We start from the raw sequence: 17008 nt of genomic DNA, 5'->3' as shown, positions 1-17008 counted from the left end.
TGTGACTTTCTATGAAGATTATATAACAGTCTGACCACTAGAAAAAGTTTTATATTTTTGGGCTATAATTGACAAAGACATAAAATGCAAATGACCCTTCCATAATAAACTGACCTTTATTTGACTGGGGTTGTTACCAATTTACTTTATTGAAACTGAAATAGAAATGGTTGACTATTAATGAAGCAATTATCCTCCGATAGTTATGTTTCAGTCATGAACTTAATAAGAATTAGTTCAAAAAAAGGTTTTGTTAAGCCATTTTTTTTAATGCAGACACAGAAGAGCCCATTAAAGGGAAGTAATAGATGAAGAAACATCAAAGGGATGTAATTATTGTTGAAAAAAGAGAAAGAAGCAATTTGAAAGGTTGATAACAATGAGAAATAGTCTATATTACATGATTTTGAAGAGAAATACGGGAAACATAAAAATAAATGGAAAATATTATTAAAAAATGCAAAACTCGTAGAAACTAGCTTTTATGATAAAATATATTAATATAATTATATTAAATTATGTGACACCTACCAGTATATTTTCTATATAGATTACTCGCTTCAACCTTAAAATGATTTGTTTCAATAATTATAACTAAAACTGATTACAAAATAAACATTACAATCAAATTAACAGTAATTGTTGGTAATTAATACAAGTGACTGCTTGTAAATGGATTAAAACAATGTTTTAGGGAACATAATAATTTTTGTAATTTAGTTTTGTTTTGTTGTTGAAAAAAACACCATGTTTTCAGTTGTCCCCACTGACTTTAAAACGACTGTTGGTTTTTATCTGGCATTTGCCAATTTTAAGTATGTGACCTAACAAAAGTGCATTTCAAACCTCGGTGAAGTTTGCAGAAATGAGCAAAGCAAGTCTTAAGGGAGAGCTGCCAATAGTTTCCCACAATTCTGTACTACACCAATGATATGCTCATTTATTTACAGATTTATAATAGATTGATTTGCAACTTTCCTTTCCTTCACTGTAATTAAGTGAGCGTCCCATGGGAGCCCATGTCAGGGATTCTCGCCATGAAAATCAAAGATTTCTGGTAGACTATGTTGGAAACATTGGTTTTAGAGACTATCTTTGGAAAGTTGTGTTAATGAATAATTTGAATATTTGATAAGATGGGCAGTGGCTTTGTTTAATAAAAAACATTTTAATCATTTTATTAGAAGCAAATGAATTAAAATTAATGCGTTTTTTGTTATACATGTACAGTAAAATAAATTGTTTTCTACATTGTGTTCATTACTATTTTAATCATACCAATGTAGAAATATTCTTATATATTGTAACTGCCCTTTAGTCTGTTTATAATGCTATTTACTGATTAAATATATTGGATTTCTTAGGGGCGTCCAAGGCCGAGTGGTTAATGTTGTTGACTTCAAACCACTTGCTCTTCACGGCTGTTGGTTCGAATCCCAACAGGGACTTTGCATTCTTTCATGTGAGGAAGCTATCCAGTTAGCTTACGGAACAAAACGTCCGTGGTTCTACTTATAATTACATCAAACATCATTTCATGAGAATTATTATTTTACCTCAATTTATCAAAATTATTTATTTGGAAATAAATAAAGTGTCAAATATGTTGTTTCTTTTCTGACTCAAGTATCCAAATTACAAGCATGAAATTTTGGTTTTGAGATTAAACATGTTAATTGTTTGTAATATGTTTCCGGTTCTACGTTTTTTCTGTCTTGTTATATAACAAGAGAGGGATATAGTATAGATTATATGATTGCCTGACACTTGTTAGAAAACAACGTAATCTTTGTTCTACCATATTCTGTTTGTTGATACGAAAGTCATAAAAATCATGTAAGTTGTCATGATTGTAAAATGTCTGTCCTCCCACAATGCCTTTGTTCTCTCCGTCGTGAACTTGGCAGTCAAGGGCTTCGTAAAGTTCCGGAACCAGTAAGGTATGGAATGTAAGCAAAAGAAATGTTTTTATTGCGGTAAAAAAATAAAACGTTCTGAAATAAATCTTGTTTCTGTATATGAGAATTAATTTAGTATCTAGTGACACTATCTATGGCTGTCACTGATATAGCAGGATTATTCACGTTATTCCACTTAGAATTTGGAGACCTCCATTGAAACTGCTACCTTAAAATGTATTACCGCTGTGCTCCTGGATATGATTTGACTGTAATATTAACGGAGCTGCCATATTGTGCAGATAAAAGCGACTTCAGCTGCTGTTTTGCTGCAGGTATTTGTTGGCTGCAAGGCGGGATATTGATAACCGGACCTGTCAATTAGCGCCATCTATATCTTTATGAACTAGCTGCTCTCTTCGCACTCCTAATAAATAATAAGGGTTCAAGTGCTTATAGAAAATTGATTTATTGTTGGAGATAAATAAATGAGATCTGACAACTGTGATTAAATCTTCTCTTTTCTTTTCTCTCCAGAATATGCCAATACATCTCAGCCTAAAACATTTTTTAATTAATTTTTGCAATATTCGGAATACAAGAGATTTTCTAGAACAGTGCATTTTTTTCCGTTCTCGTTACTTTTTGGTGTTTAAAAGAAAAGAAAGCATTTAAAAGTCACAGATTTAGATTTTTGAAAAAAAACTCATTGTTGTAAAAAAATAGTTGATAAAATGCATCTTTTCTTCTATTTAAGATGAGCCAATACACGATGCGTTTTTTGTGGACGGTGTCCCCTTGGGTTTGGGTGCGGCGCTGTCCACTTCCGATTTTTGGACATGTACGTATCTTAGTATATTAAATAAATAGAAATAAGGGAGATAACTCTAAGCTGCTAGAAGCATAATTAGAATTATTGTTTGTTTTGAAAATGTTTTTGGCTGTTTGTATTTGGTGTTAGAACTGGCTTCATAAATCGTACATCATGATTATGCGCTTAATAAATGGCCTGGTGGCAGAGTGCCTATCATTATATGGAGTTCTGTTAGTTATATGGTCATATGTTCACTGTTGATTCTTATTTTGATTTATTCTAGAATAATGAAACATATTGATGGATCGGTGCAAAAGGGACATAACTCCTTCATTGTTTATATGAGTTACAGCTGTTCCGCACTGAACCCTTAATATGTTATTAAAACAATCATCTATATGTATAAGCAAAAGCAATCTTCAATGTTACATATACATTAACTCTTAACATGTCTGAAAAACAAAATAATAAAAAACTTATTTAAAAATGCAAAAAAAAATCAAACTTGTATTACAGTTATCAAATTTAAATGCAATGCTATGTTAGAGGGTTGTTAACTACTACATACAAGGGGGGATTTATTGGAGTGGGGGGACCTGTGTCTAGCAGATAGTATCAGTTACCACCAGTGAAGATAGGTGTATCGGGGAAACAGTTGTAAGCTCTCAGACACCCTAGTGTATGTTGTTACATGATGACAGAGTTATCAAGATAACTTCCACATACTTCTGTTTCATCTTTTTCCCTCCAAAACTTCCGCACATATCACTCTTTGACTCTCTATCTCCCTTCTGTAACCAAAAAAAATCCCCCATACACTGGCAGTGAAATATAAAAAGAGAACTAAATCATTTTATAATGAAATATAGCATATGTTTAATCTAGATATTATCAAATTGTTTTCCTAAATTCTGTCAACATAATCTAGAACTCTAGATGATGTTATTTTTTTATTCAAAATGCTAGTGCTATTGATAAGGTTCTTGCAGGAAGAAAGACATTACATACATGATCAACAATTTCAGTTTAATGATAATTGATGGCCTAATGGTCATGATATTTTCCTTTGGAGCCAAGGTTAGTGAAATTTAGCCATGCTGGGGGTAATTTGCATCCCCATGGTAGCCATTGTTTCTGGTGTTAGCTATAGTTTTCCATATCAGCCATGGTTTTCCATGTTAGCTATGGTTTCTTGTGTAAGCCATGGTTTGCTGTTTTATCCATGGTTTCCCATGTTAGCTATGGTTTCCCATGTTAGCCATGGACTCCATGTTAGCTATGGTTTCCTGTGTTAGCTATGGTTTCTGATGATAGCTATGGTTTACCATGTTAGCCATGGTTTCCCATTTTAGCTATGGTTTCTGATGATAGCTATGGTTTACCATTTTAATCATTGTTTCTGATGTTAGCTATGGTTTCAAAAGTAATTTTAACTGGTATTAGATTTATATAATATATATAAATAATAAATATATATAATTTAGTTCCAGCATTTGCAATTCAAGACATCTCTCAGCCATGGCTAAATTTTAGTTATTTTTCTTGTAATTTTGTTGTAAAATACAGACTCATTTGATGTGATATTAAAAGGCATTTATTAAAGGAAATCTGAAAAGGAAAGAATTAATACTTTACATTCATGAGATATTTGATACCATAAAGAACAGCCCACAAATGTCATTGTCTAAAGTTAATAAGAAATACAGTATCAAAAATTTATTAATGTTTTTTGTTCCCTTTCTTTCTTTTATGTTATTTTCTGTTTGAGCGTGGACAATTGAATCTCGTTTCATAAACCCGGTTTTATCTTTTATAGTAATGACTATATTAATAAAAAAAAAGTAACTGTATGAATTTATTTCTTGTCACATTCGTATGATACTGTCAGATTAATAGCTACGTTATTGTTATTTATAACCGATTTCAATTATATCAAATATAATTTCACACTATAAAGATTGAGGGAACAGAAATGACATTGAGAAATTACTTTGTAACACAAGGCAGACAGTCAATGAAAATTTATTAAGAAAAGTATCAGCTTTGATTACGGTGTTTTCTACGACGTGATCAATAGTTTCAACTATTATTGTATTCAGAAATCATTTTGAGGTAATCAGATTTCAATGACAAAAAAATAATAAAATCGGTACTTCATGACGAAATGATACTTGATTCACTTTGATTTCTTATAAGTAATAATGATAAAGAAGCCACCTTTTTGTCATCATGAATGTGAAAATAATGTGGGTTATAAAGAATATTCAACAATTCCGAAGTCATGAATGACCTTTTATAAGCAGTGTAATGCTAAGTTCACTACCTGGTTTCAGAGGAAAATTTATGGAATCGTGGGTTCGAAACCTACTGAGGTCACAACCATATTTCTTCTTCCGGAATTAGTACTGGTACCAGTACCGCTTAGTTCCAGGAAACGGACTCCAGTACTGGTTAGTTCCAGGAAGTGACTCAAGAGTGATTTAAGTTAGGAGCAGTAATGTTGAGCTTAAATAAATTTATGATTTTACTTTGATTTGCTTCCTCTGTCATATATGTTTGATGACATTAAAAAAACTCTACAAAAATACAACACATAAATCATATTGAATATCATACTATGTTCTCTAATACTGGGAGATTTTTCTATATCAAAGCACTTGTTGGAATAGGGGATGAAGATAAAAATGGCTATAAACGTTGTCACAAATTATAACGTTATAAGAAATTATGATTAATTGACACTGTGATCCTGTGGAATAAAACTAGCGTGTTAATATCAGCGTCAGTGGACTGACTGAGTATTAACACGATTGTTTTCCGCAGGAAGTTATGAGGACCCGTGTCAAGAGGTCTTCTACATATAATTGGCAGCTTAGTTTCGATGATATTTATTATCATCTGTATGAAAGTTATAAGGTTTTTGTAGTCGTTTATCATTTTTAATCATATGATATATATGATTGGCGCGATTGTATGGTTTCCAATTTTCTCGGAGATGTATGGCTCCTAATCTGTTTTGTTCACAATCGACTGCACTGAAATTGATCCATAATCAGGAAATCGTAAAAGTTTGTGAACTCATTTTCTTCTTTTTTTAGTAATAAGGCTGAAGAATTTGTTCCATTTCGAAAAAAAAAAAACTCGCACAATCTCTGTAGGACAAATTGTTTAAAGAATGGACTTTTAGGACATAATTAGGAGTACAATTTTTTTTTAATTAGTGGCTTCGAGGTAAAAAAATAAGGGAGGTAATATTTCTCACACTTCAGAACTGATGTCAAAACAAGAAAAACATGATAAAAGAGTGTACCGGTATTTTACAGAAAGTGCCATTTTTTAAAGATTACATGTTTTTAATCTATGTTTTAAGTTACCTCAAAGATATTCTAATCTGAAAAAAGTACAACACTTTTCAAAGCTGCGCTTATATAAAGGCCAATACCATTCAGAAATTCTTGTATAACATAGAAATGCAAGTTTCCGCCTTCCTTGGGAAAATTTCTTGGTTTTATTAAGAATGAATCTAGTCTAGCTTGTTCAGTTTTAGTACCGTTTACATATGCCAATAACCATAAATCATTAGGAAATTATTTACAAATAGATTGTTAAAGTTATGATATATCAGCACATTCTTTACTGAAAAGTTTATTTTTCTAGACAATTTATAGCAATTTATGACACTTTTATCCGCTCTCATTTGAAGCGCGCAGTCGGCGATAGCTTAAGATGGTAAGACATTTGACGAGTTAACCAGATCTGAATATATTGTAATAAATTGTAGGCACTTGCTATTTGAGATTTCTGATTAAAATCACAGACTTCTTGAATTTGAGGAAAAGATTGAAAAATTTCATTTTATATTTCTTTTATTGAGACATTTTGTCATTAATTGGTTTTTGTTCATGTGCTCGGAACATAATGTTATAGATAGTCAGGGACTGGGGAAAATATAGGTAATTGTTGAAAACAGCTGTTTATAAAAGTCACTTTTAAAAACAGCAGGAAATGTTTATTGTTAACTAATGTGGCGGGAATGGAAATTGAGATTTTGCTGTCTACTGTCTTTGATTTTAGCACTTTGTTAGAGCATTTGTTTTCTTCCTATTCAATCTGGGTAATTTTTATAGCTGAAATATTGAAAATTTGTCATTCACAATGTATTTAGTAGGCTTGTATCTTTGAGTTATATGTTTATAATGTCTTCATTTTCAGATTTTATATTAGAAAAAGTTTATTTATTAGTTTGTCTTTAACATTGATTTGTTTATATTTTCAGGGGAAAAGCCATTCCAATGCAACATTTGTGGGGGAAGATTTTCAACGCGTGGAAATCTTAAAGTACATTTCCAACGACATAAGGCAGAATTCCCTAATGTTGAAATGAACCCAAATCCAGTTCCAGAGCATATGGATAAAAATCCAATGCCTCTATTGGGGTCACCATTTCCAGCAGCAGCACTTACACCATTTGCAAATCCTGCGTTCATGATGCCAGGTCTAATGAACGGCTTTATGTTTCCACCGCCACATCTTGCCCCTAGACAACCAATGGCAGCTCATCATGGTATGATTCCAAAACCAAACTTCGATGAAAGAAGACCCTCGAGCCCAAAACGAGAATCAAAATTGTCTGATATTAAAAAGGAAGTGAGTCCCGATCGACCTCGGTCAGACATACCTCCGAGAAGAACACCCGAGGAAAAAGACAAAATCAAGTTGCCAATATCATCTGCGATGTCATCAGGGCATTTGAGTAGGCCGAGTCCAGTGATGCCAATGTCTAGTATACCACTGGTGAGCACGTATCCAGTGATGTCTCCACTTCCATCTCAACCACCATTTCCTCAACATCATAGACCTCCAATAATGACCTCAACATCAATGTCAAACAATGATCCTTTCCGAAACACAATCTTGCCGTCAAACATCCTTGACAATGACGATAATCTCGAACAGTTTATGGAGATTGACAAGTCAGAGACCAGCAAACTTCAGCAGCTTGTTGATAATATAGAGCATAAACTGACTGATCCAAATCAGTGCGTCATCTGTCACCGAGTTCTCAGCTGCAAGAGTGCTCTTCAGATGCATTACAGAATTCACACAGGCGAACGGCCATTTAAATGTAAGATCTGTGGCCGATCGTTCACAACTAAAGGTAACTTGAAGACTCACATGGGAGTCCATCGTGCAAAACCTCCTCTACGAATGATGCACCAATGTCCGGTCTGCCATAAACAGTTCACCAATCTCCTCGTCCTCCAGCAACATATCCGCAGCCACACCGGAATGTCGGGACTTCCTACTCTACCGGGACTAAGCCATCTCGGCATGTATGCATCTGCCCGACCCCACATGGATGAACATATCAGCCATTCTAGTATGCTTATGAAGCGGCACTATCCCGAAGAGTTTGAGAAAGAGTTAGACTTGAGCAAGAAGCCAAGGATCGATAATGAGGTCGAAAAACTTACAAACAATGGAAGGTCAGAACCAGGTGAGATTTCTAATATGTATATCTTTTCAGATTTTAGTCAAATGGAAATATATTTTTAAAGGTCAATGGCTCATCGGGTTAATAAGAAAGTAAGAAATAAATTTTAGAAGTTTATAACTGAACATTATAAGACATAAAAGCAATGTAAAGAATTGCATTATCTGACTTTAGAAACACACAGGCAGTATATTGTGATAATGAACCAACAAGAAATTTAAATAGAAGAAAAACATTTAATTCTGTTTGTGACTTTGCAGCAGACGACATTGAGGATGGTAATGATGATCTAAGTGATAGTGAGGAACAGAATGAAATGGATGATGAGGCAAATAAAATTGCTGCAGACGAGGCCAAGAAAGAGGGACTGGTACTTAATTTTATTTATATATTTTCCTTTAATTTCCCTATTGAAGTGTATTAAAAATGAAAGCATTCTAAAATCCTGATGCGCAATTTAAAGCGTAATGATAATATGCCAATAGCCTTGCACGTGGTTAAATATATTTGAGCTGAACTAATAAGTTTAGGTTTTATTCTAATTACATGTCATACACTTCCATGACTTAATGCCAAAGGTTGACTGAATAGAAAAAGTTAAAAAATAGTAGATTTTATATGTAAATTAACAAAAAGTTACTTATTACTATAAAATTATATAAATCATCTGTTTAAATTATATAAAAAAAATAATGTAAAAAGGATGATATTAATCTGAAAAATATTTTTCAGAACCAGGAAAGCAGTGATGGTAGATCTACTCCAGATAATTCCAGAGATGGGGTAGATAAAAATGATGAAACTGAAGTAACCTCTCACCAGAACAGTTCTTTGACTTTTCCATCATCTCATCCAAGATCTTCCAGCCCAAAATATCTTCAAGAAGACTCGAACCCTTCACAAGAAGGCAATTTTAATGCTTATTCTACATCTCTAGCCGCTCTTGAGGAACGTGTGCGACAAATTGATACGACTATGGCAAGAAACCCACTATCTCAGTTTCACGCCGCTCCATTTCTTCTCGCACCGTCGTATTCTAACGGAGATGGTGCCGTATCACCTCGATCAGAATCCGGTTCAGACGAGGGCCGAAAAGCTTCCACTCCAGGAAGCGTCGGCGATGGAAGTCTCGGCTGTAACTATCTTCTTGGTGCCATGGACGGAAGACCTATTGATGGTAGTAGTAAATCAACAACATGCAATGTTTGTTATAAAGTATTTGCATGCAGGAGTGCATTAGACATTCATTATCGCAGTCATACACGTGAAAGACCATATAAATGTGACCTTTGTGATAGGTCATTTACAACACGTGGTAACATGAAACAACATCTGTTAACACATAAGCTTAATGATGGGTCGGAAAATGGTGACTATGAAAGCAATAACAATAACTCATGTACTCCAAATCAGAATGACAATGAAAGTGAGGATAGTGATGATTCTACAGAATCTCGTGAAATTCATCGTAGAGAACAGTCACAGTCAGAATCTCAGGTCATTATGAAAAAAGATAATTTTACACCACCTGAAAAATCCTCCTCATCAGTGACTCCTCAGTCATCATCTTCCTCAACGAGTAGAAGTTCAGGTGTATACCCAAGTTCAGACAACACGTCTCCATTTATAAGTAAAAATCCAACAGTTAAGCATCAATGTCTTGTATGTCAGAAAGGTTTCTCCAGTGCAAGTGCACTTCAAATCCACATTAGGACTCATACGGGTGACAAACCATTCAAATGTAACGTGTGTGGCAAGGCCTTCACAACAAAGGGTAATCTTAAGGTACACATGGGAACACATATGTGGAATAACAGCCCTAGTCGGCGTGGGAGACGCATGTCTATTGAACCACCATTCATGCTTGCCCATAAAGAAAATCCCTATTTGCCTCATGGTTTCCCACCAAGGCCTGATTTTTATCCATTTCAGTTTCCTCCATTTATGAATGGACTGCCAACGCCCCCAAAGTCACTGTCAGATGTGTCCCTCTTGCCTGGAATGACAAGAATTAAACAAGACATGTCTTCTCCGCCAAATGATGAGAGACGTAAATCTGAAAGCAGCCCATCCCAAGAAGAGAAGCCGAAATATGCAGAATCTGGAGAACTTGATCTCAGTATGAAATCCACAGGGTCGTCCGGTTCAAGGTCATCAGAAAAAACCTCGCCATCCAGTATTGACTCTAACGGTTCATCTGGAATGGTGTCACCACCTCACATGTCTCTCGGGTGGGGATGGAAAGCATCTTGCCACTTGTGTAGTCGTTCATTCCCAACACCAGCAGCTCTTGAACATCATGTACGAAGCATGCACATGGCGGGTTCCTCGTTACCAAAAGTCGAGGCGTCATGATATTTCTTTTAAACTAGTCTAAATTCAGACATTGGCAAAAAATATCATTCCTATAGTATCTTATTTGACTAACTTAGTCATTACCTTATCACAATTACGTCTCCTAGCACAGGAAAGGAATCAGATTAATAGAAAATACATTCATTGTTGTAACTAGTGAAAAAAAAAAACACATTTAAAACAGTAAAAAAAGTATATTTATATATTGAAACATTGTTGTGACTGGCCACTAAGTATTAAAACAATTCACTAGTCTCACTTCTTATAGTATTAACTGGTACATGTTGTAACATACAACATTTTTCACACTAGATCCGTGTTCTGAGATGGAAAACAAAACACAAAATATTTGTTTCCTTTAGAGCATTCTGTGGAAAAACTTGGTTTTGAATTTTACCAAGGTCTCTAATGTGACCTTAGTACTAATGTGGAATTGAAGTACACTGGTTTTGGAGAAAAATGTTGAAATGAATAATTTCTAAACTTACGTTTTTTATCATGTAAATCTTGCATTGAATGTATATATTGCATTTGATTATTGTTGAAAATTGATTTTTTTTTTTATTGTTATATAGATTTGAGGCCATTGCAAAAAAATGTTTGGTTGTCGGACATTGTGATTTAACTAATGTGCTAATTTTTTTGCTGAACAAAATAAGACTTGGGCATCTCTGTAAAAACTGAGTATTGTTATCCAAAAATCTTGGATAAAACATTATCAATGTCTGTGAACCAAACATTGTTTTGTATTGGCCTGCATTTTATACTATTTTAGTACTTTTTAGGTAAATGAAAATTATAATTGTTGCTGATTACTGTGTCAATAACTTTGTTAAAATATCACAAATGCTGTCAAAACGCAAGAAGCATTTATTTAGACATAGTTTGCCTGACATTTAGGTCTTTTTTTTTAGATTTTTACATGTTAATGTTGCAAATGTTCAATGGTTGTGGATTCAATGTTTTTGAAGATAAAAAAGAAAAATACACTTGTATTTCATTTCTTTACATTTTGCTTTACAAAGATTTTTTTTGTACATAGCAGTTGTTAAGATTTAGTTGATTCCAAAATGTTAGAAGTTTGTATCTTTAAGAATGCAGATTTTCTTTGTTCTTGAATTATAGTACCTAAGTTTATAAATTACATGTACATGTAATGGGAACCATTCATTTTTGAAGGCATGAAATAGTATTGTTGTGAATGACATGTTAACTTTATGAAAGAGTTTTGCTGTTAATGGTTTTAATTATTTTTTATTAAAAGTTCACTTTTGTTCATATCATTGTGTTCAAACTGTTAAGTTACAGCATGTGCATTACATTACATAACATTGTTTCTATAGTTACGCAAATTGACATTTTATTTTTAGAGGTGCTTATTGTTTTATTGTTGGTTATTTTTCTTCCAGCTTAATTCTAAAGACAAAATTAATAAAAGTTATAAATATCTAGTCAAAGAACATAAGCAATATATAAAAAATTGTTTTACCACAAAATGGTCATTGGTTGTATTTTACAATTTTCCATGCAAGAAAATCTTAAAATTTCTGTAATTATTTTAATATCAACTTTTAAATGTATTCAAACTGTGAGCAAAAAAGTTATTAAATGCATATTCCATATAAGGTGTTATCTTTCCATATATCTGTTGTTTATATTTAACTTAAACCCAGGAGTTTAAGACATCTTTTAAAAAGCAGTATTTTAAAATGACCTGTAACACATTCTGTTTTAGGTATTGTTACTTTCACTTTGTTTCTGTGCATATTGTATTCAAAGGCACTGTTTATGAAAAAATGAAAGAAAGCAGCTAAGCTAGACGTTAATATAGGTTCATAAAATATGTAACACATGAAAATGGTATATTCCAAACAAGGCTGAATGCATATTAGACACTATGAAAGACCTGCTATGACTTTGGCACAATCCATTATAAGAATAAAGAATTCAGTATAAACACATTTACGGATGTTTCTAAATTCAAAATTTCACCATTTTCATGTTTAAATGATGAAATTTGCTGAAGCTGGTGCTGGACGGCATGGACGGTAGTTGTCACTTGACAGTACCGGCCATGAACAGGCTCTATCAAACTGAGCCTGTAACATTTACAGTTTTGTTGTTTTGGACTTTCTTTATTTATGAAGCAATTGGTTAGAATAAAAATCTTTACAAAAATCTGTCTCAAAAGCTGCCATATTCTTTGTAACACCTTTCACCTTACACTTAACTTTGTACTTTTATTTATCTTATTATCTATACTTGTAGATAATGTACATTCACAGTTTCCTAGATCCAGAATAACAAAAATATCCAAATAAATAAGTAGAAAAGAACATCCATGTACTTGTATGTAAAAATGATACAATCCAAATTGTTGAAAAATGTCCAAAATAATTACCTTTAAAATAAATGAAATGCAAAATTACAAATTGTTCTCTTTTTCATAGACTAAATAAGCTAGATTTATTAGAGTTTTAAAATTCTTGATTTTGTCTTTATTATTTATCTTATGAGACATAACTCTTTGTTTACTTCTTTGGAAACAGAAGTTTCTTATACAATGCACTTAACAATTGTGAAGAAAAAAGAGACTTTGTTTACAATGGATTGTTATGGTTATACTTATAAAATAGTTTATAAAATAAAGACTGATAATACAAAAACCGAATTTAAAATTCTAAGAAAGTCTTTATATATTTTGTATTGAAGTGTTGAAAACAAATTTTTTATTGGACTTGAAGGCTCACCTCAGTTGCTTATATAAATTTAGATAGATTTCTCATATAAAATTTACAGTCAAATCTGTGTTAAAGACCACCATTGAATTTTAAGATCACCCTGGGAATAAAGACAAAATTGTTCACAAACTCTTCGTTGATTTGATAAAACAGATTAAATCCCAAATAAAGTCACCACTTGTCTATAAAGGCCATCTTTGGTCCCTCCTTTAAGTGGCCTGGTAATTAATTAGACTTCTAAATTTCTTTTTCAAAATGAATCTGATTGGTCATCACAATATTTTTTGTTTGCATAATTTGCCCTGGCTAATAGGAACATTATTATCATCAAATCAGTATATAATGATTCAAATTCAAAAATAATATATTTTAATTTAACAGAAAAACAATATTATTTAAACAAAACTTGTTTCTTTATTCCTAAGCCAAAGGTCAGGCTATAGACACTGGATGCTAAATTATGTACCAAAAAAAAGAAAAGAAAAAAAAGTGGCAACTATAAATGTATTAGAAACATTTAGGCTGCTCAAAATTTAAGGGTGAAATAAATATGTTGTTTTTAAGGGTGAAATAAATATGTTGTTAGCCTAGGCTAGCTAGATTTAAATACAAAGTTAAGAGTTTCCAGATTTTGATTTACTAGTATATTAACTTACATTTTAAATAAAGTCATATTATGTTATTTTTAGTCATTTGTTCACACCAAAGATTTTTTATGGCTTTGTTATAAGTTGTTGTAACACACATGTTTATAATGCTTTGCTTTATATATGCATATCAAAATATAAAACTGGGACGCAATTTTTTTGTCGATGTATACGCATTGCAAATTGTTACTGTATATATATATTAGTTATTTCCTTTATTTGTCTTCATTTTCTGGTTGTTTTTTTCTCTATTTTTTTGCATTTTTTTATTTACAATTTTATCATGTTTTTGTTTCACGCAATGGTGCTTTTATTGTGTGTAATTACACAATTTTACAGTAAAGTTTAGTTCAAATTAGAATGTTAATGTATATATACATATATTAAATTCTTTCTTGCACTTTGTGTATGATATAAGAATGGGTTTTTATTTTTTGCATCATAATGAATTAAATTATCATCAATGTAGAATATTGAAGTGACCCTCAATTAATTACAGAACAGAACAGAACAGAGTTTATTTCATAACTTGTACACACATAGGTACAATTAATTTGTAACTTTACATATTTGTTAGTTGTTCACAAAGATCTGCAAGATAGTTTGTCCAAAGCAAACCATTTTTCTGTTATTTATTTTGATTTGGAGATCGATACTCTTGATCCACAAAAAAGTATCTTTTTTTGCACACAAAAAATCAGTCAATTTAAATACATTTGTAAAAATATATGAAAAAAATGTAAATGTAAGTTTAACAGATATAAAGTTGATCAATATTTTTTATATTGTAGTCCATGAAATTTGCATTAATTTTCTTCTTTTTTTTTTTTGGAAGAATTTTGAATTCTTGATAAAAAATATCGCTGTAGAATGATATAAATAGAGCCAGATAAAAGATAAACTTAGGAATTTAATCTTCGAGTTTATTGGATTAGAGATTATATTTTGTCATATGAATTTTGAACAGTTGATTCATTTAAAAGAGAAAATAAGATCAATATCTTGAAATGTTAGGCTTTATAAATAATTACAGATGCTTGCATAATTGAAAATTTTCTGTGATAATGTGAAATCCTTTATGTTTAATTATTATTTAATTGAATTAGGTGAGAATTTTACTGTATGGAAACATTTTGCTGTAGCAGTATGAAGTTTTCATGAGATAGTTTGATTTGATTTTTTTACAGCAAAAAAAAAAAAAAATCTTGCACAGTATAGTTTATCTTTATTTAAACTTAATAAGATCTTTCCTGTATAAATTTCACAAGAATGACACAAATTATAAACTTATTTGTATTTCATTAAATAGTGTTTACATTGTTCATGTATTATTGAACTGCTTGTTGTTTTTTTTGACACACTAATAAGTGAAATTTTAGTTGTTTTAGAGTGATTAGTAAATACATTGTACATGTATATTGAAGTTAAAAATAACTTTTTTGACATAAACTTTAAGCATGAAATACTATTTCTGAGAAAGGAAGTTGAAATTTCTTTCATCACACGGTCACTGTCTGAGCTTCTTTCACTACAATGTTTGTGTCACAAATTTATATCATACATTTTATACATCTCAGTCACATGAAAATATTGTATAAATATGTTTTTATTATCTCAATTAAAGCGTATGTTTTATGCACTTAATTGATCAGTATATAATATGCATGCAAGTTCAATTCAATGTTTCAAAAATGGTTTACACAATTTTACATTATATTATGTTTATATGCTTTTAAAAAGAAAGTACGTTTGTTTAAAACTCTTACGAGAATGAATCTCATTCAAAATGTTATTTTATATATTTAAGTTTTAACCACTGAAGAAGAAAAATTATTAATATTTTTCCGTATGTTTTTTCTAGACTTTGTTCAATGATAAGTAACGATTTACTTTGGAAACTTCTTTTTTTCATATATTTGTGTTCATACTACATTGTCCTCGTTCAAAAAGGTTGTTAAATATGTCATGTGACATGTCACGTGTTTTTATAATGTCTCTACGCACCCTCTGTACGCATGAACGGAACACTTTCAATAAAAAATTAACTGAAACAAAAGTAAAATTTGCCAATTATTTATCTGTATAATAACTTTAAGAAATGAACATGTCTTTTATCTTAATATTTACATTTGTAGCTTCATAGATCATCAATATGTGAATCATTTAATCCAACGAAAGAATGGAATTAAACTTCATGAAACATTCAAAGTTCGGAAATCATCATTTGAAAAAAAAATCGTTTTGTATACATGTAAATTTAAGATAAACAATTGTTTAGTTACTATAGCACATGCCATTTTTAATTTTTAAATGGTATCGTTGTATTTCAAGATTGAGATACCTTTTAATAATGTATAGAGTGTTTTAGATATTATTGTATTACCAATAATTAAATGCCAAATGATTGCCAAAATGCGTCTTTGTCTTAGATATATAAGTAATTAGTAATTCACAAATAGTGTTGTTTTGTTTAAATACGTCATATTATGTACCAAGTGTATTGTGAAGTTGAGCAAATGTTGTGCATGAATGAAAATTTTAAAAAAGTGTGAATGTATATAAATTACATATATAATGTATATATAAGTATAGTAGTTTATAGGTCCATATACATTGTTGAAGTCAAAAGCAAATAAAGTCAAGTGTAAAAGAAATATGTCTTATTTTTTATATAAACCATACGCCATATACTGTACTAGTATTGAGTAATGGGTTACTCTTAGGTGAATCATTTTAATAGCTTGCAGTCCTAGGCTATAAATTTGGACTAATATAATGTGTATTATGACAACACCGTGATAACAGCTTAAGTGTAGAAATTAAAATTCATACATCAGGAAACGTCTAATACTAAGTACCATAATGTCACAACAATGATTCAGTTGATAAATTTATGAAGGAAATGAGAAATCTTCTGAAAGAATAAGGCTGGAAGGATTGATGCAAACTAGATATGAGTTGTAAGTTATATTCATCAATTTATCACCTTCACCTTCGACATGCTGGTCCGTTTAAACATGAAATAATTCGCACCTGAGGTTTTCCTCAACTAGTAAAGC

At 31.5% G+C, this 17008-nt stretch overlaps 1 protein-coding gene across 4 annotated transcripts in view; it reads left to right on the top strand.

Annotated features, from left to right (window-relative positions):
- LOC132725965 (sal-like protein 1) overlaps window positions 1-12458 on the top strand; it is a 91916-nt gene extending 79458 nt beyond the window's left edge. For 3 of the 4 annotated variants that reach the window (XM_060711193.1, XM_060711196.1, XM_060711195.1), the window contains exons 5-8: window positions 2656-2739; window positions 6989-8209; window positions 8467-8576; window positions 8939-12458. In XM_060711193.1, the coding sequence (XP_060567176.1) occupies window positions 2656-2739; window positions 6989-8209; window positions 8467-8576; window positions 8939-10561 (3038 nt within the window). In that variant the 3' untranslated portion in view covers window positions 10562-12458. The remainder of the gene's footprint in view (window positions 1-2655; window positions 2740-6988; window positions 8210-8466; window positions 8577-8938) is intronic. The other variant, XM_060711194.1, reaches the window with a different exon arrangement.
- Window positions 12459-17008: the final 4550 nt, after the last annotated feature.

This window comes from Ruditapes philippinarum, unplaced genomic scaffold (genome assembly GCF_026571515.1).
Source record: "Ruditapes philippinarum isolate M1 unplaced genomic scaffold, ASM2657151v2 ctg554_1_1_1_1, whole genome shotgun sequence".
Lineage (NCBI taxonomy): Eukaryota > Metazoa > Mollusca > Bivalvia > Venerida > Veneridae > Ruditapes > Ruditapes philippinarum.
This window is presented reverse-complemented; position numbering and strand designations above follow the sequence as displayed.